This window comes from Azolla caroliniana, unplaced genomic scaffold (genome assembly GCF_043228905.1).
Source record: "Azolla caroliniana isolate FFs.n. ecotype wild unplaced genomic scaffold, voAzoCaro1.0.p SCAF_20, whole genome shotgun sequence".
Lineage (NCBI taxonomy): Eukaryota > Viridiplantae > Streptophyta > Polypodiopsida > Salviniales > Salviniaceae > Azolla > Azolla caroliniana.
The window spans coordinates 2,567,549-2,575,373 of NW_028230455.1; the positions used below are offsets into that span (position 1 = coordinate 2,567,549).

Below are 7,825 nucleotides of genomic sequence, written 5' to 3' on the forward strand. Positions count from 1 at the left end.
CTTAGCCCAAAACATCTTGGGCAGCTTAGCATGTGCCAACATGCTCCAGACTCTCTCCATCACAGTCTGGCTCATCCTTTTGGCCAATCCGTTCAACTCTGGCGTCTTTGGCACGGTAAATTCGAGCCGGATTCCTTTTGACCGACAATACTCCTCAAACTACCCCTGATACTCTCCACCATTGTCGGCTCGAACTACCTTCAACTTCCAATCAGTTTCTCTTTCCACCCTCGCATGGAACTCCTTGAAGATGGTCAATACCTGATCCTTCATCTTCATGGTGAGACCCATAGCTTCCAGTTGTGGTCATCTATGAACGTCACGAAGTACTGCGATCCGGCATGTGACTTCGTGTCCACTTGGCATACATCGGTATGCACAAGGTCCAACGGTGCATTCCATCTTGACGGTGGTCTCGACCGGAAAGAGGTTCGGTCTGCTTGCCGACCAGGCAATTGGTGCACCTTTCAAGTTGCACGTCTTTCACCTCAAGAATGAGCTTATCTTCGGAAAGTCTTCTCATCCCTTTCTAGCTCACGTGACACAACCTCTTGTGCCACAACTCACCAGTAGTGTCAGATACAAACTTTCCGATCCAAACTTCTCCAATCTTGACCCTTCTTTGAGTCGTCATTGTCGGTTCCTTTCTCCTTCCGGAAGTGTCGACAATTCTTCTGGAAGTGCCCCTGCTTTCCACACTAGATGCAGGTGAGCCTCCCACTTGACTTCGACATTGTCCCTGATTTGTCCCAGTTCTATGGACTCTGATTCCGGCCTCTTCCCCGGTTATGGTCATCTTCCGTAACCAAGGCCTTCGGATCGGTTCCAGCTCGGCGTTGCCCAAAGTGACAACTAGCATCTCCTAACTATCTGGGAAGGAACCGAGCAACAACAACGCGAGTACCTCGTCGGCTAGAGGTACTTCCAACGAGGTTGTTTGGTTTATTAGCCCTTGGAATGCATTCATGTGCTTTACCATGCTGGATCCGTCTTGGTATCAGACTCTCACTAACTTCCGGAATATCGGAACCCGATTTACGACGTTCTTGCTCTCCAGCATGGTGCCGATTTTCTCCCAAAGCACATGGGCCTTACTTTCTTCGTTGAAGTTGTTGTACATGCTCATGTCGATGAAGCATCGAATGTATGTTGTTGTCTTCATGTGCATCACCTCCTAGTTCGCGGCATCGATTTTATTTGGTCTTTTGTCTCCGAAACAATACGGAAATGAAGATTAATGCACTTACACAGAATGAGATGACACCAGATGTTAACGTCGTCGCGAAGTTTCGCGCGCATGTGTTACTTGGGCGGGACCACGGGGGTCTCAGACTAGGGAGTACTCAAGGGATAGAGAAGACCTGAGGTTTGCTTTATGACAATACTACTTCCCCACCCCTTCCCGAGCAAGGTCTCGTTCCCCTTTTGTTTTGTGAGGCTGGTGGCTCTCGTTGATCACGACTCGTCGACCTTCCGAGATTACCGTACGAGCCAAGTGACCAAACGAGTACAAGCAAGATGAGCACGCAACATGAACGCACAAGGGGACGATAACACAAACACGAATGTCCGTACGACTTTATGAGGAGGAGAGGTGCATGGGCGCGCCTGAACGCTCCCTCGTGACAAGACGTCGAACGTACGAGGAAGACACAAAACACACACACAAAATGCTCGTATGCCTTTATGAGGAGGAGAGGTGCATGGGCAAGCCCGAACGGTCCCCTCGTCACAAGACGGCCGAACGTACAAGGAGGACACAAACACACACACAAAATGCTCGTACGCCTTTATGAGGAGGAGAGGTGCATAGGCAAGCCCGAACGGTCCCCTCGTCACAAGACGACCGAACGTACAAGGAAGACACAAACACACATACAAATGCTCGTACGCCTTTATGAGGAGGAGAGGTGCATGGGCAAGCCCGAAACGGTCCCCTCGTCACAAGACGGTCGAACGTACAAGAAAGACACGAATAAAGAAAGAAGGAGAGAAAGAAACACGAACAATATTGACCAAAGAGTTAAATACGTGTTTGATTCTAATGCAAGAGGACCCTTTATAAAATAGGGTTTTTTTTTACAATGGCAACTTATAGTTAACCACAAGCTCAATCAAAACATAAATATTAAATGCCCTTAGAGACAAGGCAAAACCGAACACGGCGAAGACGAACACACGAGCACCGCCAAAATGCCAATCCCAACGAACCACGACCACCCGAACGGCAAGCACACGGGCTCGCAACGACGAACGGGGCGGAGCAACGTCGAGCCAACGAAGCTTGGGCTCACGAGCACGTGGCGATGGGGGGATGAAGGGGTATGAGATGAAGAAAAGTGGTGAATAAGGAGATGAAGAGCTTCGAAGGAAAATTGGCGATAGTCTCCTCCTCCCAAAACGTCCCTCCCCATGAGCCCCCCCTCGACCTCCTTTTATAGGAAAAAAAGAAGGGGGGGTCGCCAAATTTGTTTTCAATGAAAAAGGAATAAAATTCCTTAAATCACGCTTCACCATAAGACTAGATTCAAACCGTGCACCTCTAGCTAGTAGTCAATGTGACTATCCACTAACCCACTAACTCTTTCTTGTATAATATGTATATTCTCTATAAATTTATAGCATGTCTCCCCCCTACCCTTTATCTCACCTCTCTCTTACTTTTTGCACGAGCTTCTATACCTCCCTTTTACCCTTTCTTTTCCTTTTTATTTTGCATATGCACAATTAATCGCTTTTGTGTGCACACACATTGCACATGCACATTTTTGACCCCCTTTTCGCCGGTTTTTCCCACCCTCGAGCACGCCACATCACGACAACGTGGAAAACCCTAATCAGGAAAAACCACGGGAACCCACAGATTCCAACTATCACTATGAGAGGAAGGATACAATGCGAGACTTAGAGGCAACAACCTCGAGCTCTATGTCTTCGCCAACCGACGGTTACAATAGAAAATACTTTCTGTTTCTCTCTCGCTCTCTCTGTCTCTCTCTATCTGTACAACAATATAACAACCTCATAAAACACTATTTGCCCTAGTTATATTTATACTCATATAACTTACGAGCTATTTACAAATATGACCTCAACGGTCACGTTTGAACATATTTACAAATATGTTCCTACTTGCTGGTTCATACCAAATTTGGCCGGACTTGTTTTGGATCCATCTGATCCGGTATCCGATATCCGATTCCATCCGGTCTAGTTCCTCCCCTCGTCTTGTCTGATTCGGCTCGTTCGGTTCTCATCCGAAGGGACCTATTTCTCAATAATTCCCATGGCATTGTCATGAAGTTATGCACGTATGTGTGAAGTGGAGTTGATCCAACAGGGATATGAACTAAAGAGATAGAGTGATGAGCCTTTGTGGGTACAATACTTGAGGATGTCAAAGTTTCTTAAAGAATTTTAGTGGGAATGTGAGTTTGAGCACACTCATTGGATATGTGTAAATTTTCGGTTTATAACTAGAGGTTTATGTATGTATTTATGTGTACATGGCAAGAGGTGGGGGGAATGCAAACATAGGAGGGGGCAAAATAAATATTTATATTTATATTTATTTTAATTATTTATGTTAATAATAATAATAATTATTATTATTATATATAGGGGAGAAATATACCCCTCACTCGTGGAGGGGAGCTCTATAGAAGGTGCATCCCGCCTTGTCTTTGAGCTTCGTCTGGTGGACGAGAGATGTCAATTATGGCCGACATAGCGGGTTTGATTTCCGCAACATGAAAATTTATGGGTGAATGCAATTTCTAGCTCAATGGTCGGAATTGAGTTTGTTTAATGGAGTGGTAAAGAAGAAAAAGAGAGAGAATAGTTAGGAATAAATGGAGAAGAAAATATTGTAGGTAGAGCTTCAAGGGGAGATCCTAGAGTTTTGGAGCAACATCCCAACGAATGACGGCCATGTCGTCTTTTGTCATTGTTGGTTTTGCACACCTGAGCTCTCTTTAGATTTCAACAACGCGTCCACCTTCCTCTAAAAAAGTCCCCCTTACAATGACCTCCACTTTTATAGGATTTGAGAGGCTCTCTTATAAATAAAAATAGTGAGCATGTTTTCATTTATTATTTAGCATGCACTACACTCTACTTCACGCTCTACTTTTTCTCTAGTGCATGATACTAGCAAAAAGTTAATCATAATGTCTACCATTCCAACAATTTATCCACTTGATCTCCTATGATCCAAGTAGGACTCCGGTCTCCAAACCTTAACCTCCCACCCATAACACACGTCTCTTATCAATTGAGCTCCGCTTTTTATTATGTTTCATACAAAGTTATCCCCTCCAAAATATCTTTATGCCCGATACTCCAATTGGTTCTATAGATATGACCAACTACAAGGAAAAGAACAATGATGCCTTGTGTCATTGGATTTAATCCCCGCCCGACCAGTTGAGAGTGAAGAATGATATGAACCCCTTCACGGAGCTAGGAAAGGTTTGAGCTAAAAGATTGCGATTTAGAATTAGCTCATGAGGAAGGGGTATCTCTTTGAGATCAACTCTTGATATAATAACTCTAGTAGCACACACACATATGTGTCAAGGTGACATCTTTGGCGAACCTGACGTGAAAAGGCGGCAAGGGAGGGTATCGATGCAAGAGGAAGACTTCACAATGATGACGATCATACTGATGGGCTGCATGTTTAGAGAAAGAAACAACGCGACCTTGCTAGATATGTAACGTCATATAGATGATCATAGAGACATCCAACTAATTCAATGGGAAAGATGTCTCACACTAATTGGAGGCTTTCAAAGCCTCCAATTAGTGTGAGACAGTCATAAGTCAGTCTTGGGAGGATAGGGAAAGGCGACCCTTTGTACATCTAGCTCATTGATTGGTGGTTGATGTTATCTTTTCCTTGTAGAAGAAAACATGATTGCTCCAAATTACTGTCAAGAAGTTGGAACACACAATTAACACCTTAACTTAGCATTACGTCCATACTAATGGGGTTAGTAATGGAGATCTCCGACAATGGCAATTGACTCCGGCTGCCAACAATAGTGAAGAAATCAGTGGATAATCCTCAAATCATGAGCAGGATTCTCATCCAGCCGATTTAATTTTGAGACATCTTTGGGACTAAGAGACCATCCAAATCTTGGCGCTTCCATTCTGATATCTACCACAAAAACATTCATACAATTTTAATTATCATCAATACCATACTGATTGTTGCACATACACAAGCCATCCTCAAAAATATGAATAAATCTGGCGCCATTCACCTGAATCCTACGCTTCTCTACCATAGATATAAAGGATATATGAGAATGCACACCATCACAAATTCGCATGTTCTTGGTAATATGTATAGGCATGCGTTTGGGTGTATTAATTAGGGCCCATGCAACATCAAGGTTCTCACCATGGCAACATAATACATTCTCCGATTTACCTAAGGAATATCCATCTTGTAACAGTTTCTGATTAATCTCTACGAGCTTGGCATATGCAAGTGTATATTGATAATCTTTATGCTCGGTCTTAATTCCATCTCTATTTTTCCATGCTTTGTTATTCTTTAATCTCCAAGCCTCAATTAACTCAGACTCAATTTCCATTCCAACTGATACATATATATTTTTCATGCAAACATATGCTGCACTACACCTTTCATCTAATCCAATTGCTTGCTCAAATGCCCATCTCCCTAGCCTCACATTCCTCCATTTTCTACAAGCGCCCAATATAGTGAGGAATAGCGGAAGATAACGAGAATATGACACCTTGTCAATCAGGGTTTTCATCTTATCAAAGTGCCCTGCCCGACCAAATAGATCAATCATACATGTGTAGTGTTCTAGTATTGGTTCGAGACAATAAGCAACGCGCATTTCGTGAAACAACTGTTCTCCTTCCTCCATTAAACCTGCATGACTACATGCTGTCAACAATACAATGAAAGTAACAGAATTCGGGACAATACCTTCTGCAATCATTCGTCGATATAAGTTTAAAACTACATTAGTTTGACCTAATTGTGCATGTCCATTGATAAGAGTACTCCAACTCACAACATTTCGCACTAGAAGTTGGTTGAATACTTCTTGTGCTTTCTCTGGGACACCACATTTAGAATACATGTCTATCAAGGCATTACCAAGCACAACATCTTTCTCCAATAACCCTTGCTTTCTAAGCTCCACATGAATAGCTTCACCAATCTCTAACGAGCCAACAATTCCACATGCTTTCAGAATGCAAACATAAGTTACACCGTTTGGGCAGACTCTAGCATCATTCATTTGTTTGAAGCATTTCAATGCATCTTCACCAAGCCCATGTTGGACATATCCACTAATCAAAGCACTCCATGATACAATGTTTCGAACTGAAAGCTTCTCGAAGATTTCTCGTGCATTTTTTAACGCACCACACTTGGAATACATGTCTATCAGAGCAGTGCCAAGCAACACATTGTTCCATAATAACCCTTGCTTTCTCACCTCCGCATCTATATATTTACCAATCTCCAGTGATCCTACAATGCCACACACATTCAAAACGCAAACATAAGTGACTGCATTTGGACGAACCCTCGCATCATTCATATGTCTGAAGCATTTCAGTGCTTCTTCACCAAACCCGTGTCGAGCATATCCACCAATCAAGGCACTCCATGTGACAACATTCCGCATGTGAAGCTGATCAAACACATTTCGTGCTCTCTCCAAAGCACCACATTTAGAATACATGTCAACCAACGCATTGCCAAGCATGATGTCGTCATGCAACAAGCCCTGTTCTCTAATCTCCACATCTATTTCTTCACCAATCTCCAGAGAACCCAAGAGTCCACATGCTTTCAATGTGCATGTATATGTTACCTCATCGGGGCAGACACCTGCATCTCTCATAAGTCTCAAACATTTCAATGCCTCTTCGCCCAATCCATTTTGGGCATATCCACACAACAAAGCATTCCATGTCACAGTATTCCTCACCGGAAGCTGATTGAATATCTCAAGTGCTTTCTCATGCATACCACATTTGGCATATTTGGTAATAAGAGAAGTGGCAATACAAACATCCCTTGTAATCAAGCTTTTCTTGGCCGCATGATCATGTATCCTTCCAGCTTTCTTCTCTTTCCCACGATTTTTTATCTCATTCAAACGGGCAAGTCGTTCATGGAATGGTATCTTTGGGAGGACATCACCGTTATCATGATGCAAAAGCTCGGATTTGGAAGATTGAAATATGAGCTTTTCCATTAACTTGTCTCTGGCAAGAGGTAACATGCGCCACCCATGGATTCATAACGGTTTCCTTTAGTGTTTCATGGTTGAAAAATGCTGGGCTTCTCTGGTAAGGTATAACAGAGGAAAATCAATCAAAACCCTAATCAGTTGGCGTGATGAGATGGGTCTAATATATGCGGAAGACGAAGAAGAAGAAGGAAAATAACCCTAAAAATGCAAGTACCGTAAGAGAGGGATATGTCCTTTTATTTATTCTTCTCTTGAGGGTTTAAGCAGGACAGAAACAAAAGAAACCATATATCCAATACAAAGATTTTGTAGGATAGTGAAAAAAAACTGATGCAAAGGATAAAGAAAACCTTCGAGGATGAGTGGTGATCGTGTGAGGGCTGCAGCAGATCATGAGGGGATGAGGAAATATTTTTCACTTACTTTGTTGGCGAAGCGGATCATGAGGGGAATGAGAAACACACTAGACTCATTTTGTTGTTAATTGTAGAGGACCTCGGTGGTAAGCGGCGAGATGGTTGATGCGGACCGAATGAAGCATATTTTTGTTTTGTGTTAAGGTTGAGTGA

At 43.0% G+C, this 7,825-nt stretch overlaps 1 protein-coding gene across 1 annotated transcript; it reads right to left on the minus strand.

Moving 5' to 3' along the window:
* Nucleotides 1-4,824: 4,824 nt before the first annotated feature.
* Nucleotides 4,825-7,523, minus strand: LOC147850788 (pentatricopeptide repeat-containing protein At2g13600-like). Its single transcript, XM_087336041.1, has 2 exons — nt 7,454-7,523; nt 4,825-7,350 (listed from the first exon to the last, which is right to left on the minus strand). The coding sequence occupies exon 2, from the start codon at nt 7,284-7,286 to the stop codon at nt 5,190-5,192; it is 2,097 nt and encodes a 698-aa protein (XP_087192167.1). The 5' UTR covers nt 7,287-7,350; nt 7,454-7,523; the 3' UTR covers nt 4,825-5,189.
* Between the last annotated feature and the right edge of the window lie 302 nt (nt 7,524-7,825).

Coding starts and splice junctions, on each gene's coding strand:
- LOC147850788 (XM_087336041.1), bottom strand. CDS start 7,286: ATGTTACCTCTTGCCAGAGACAAGTTAATGGAAAAGCTCATATTTCAA.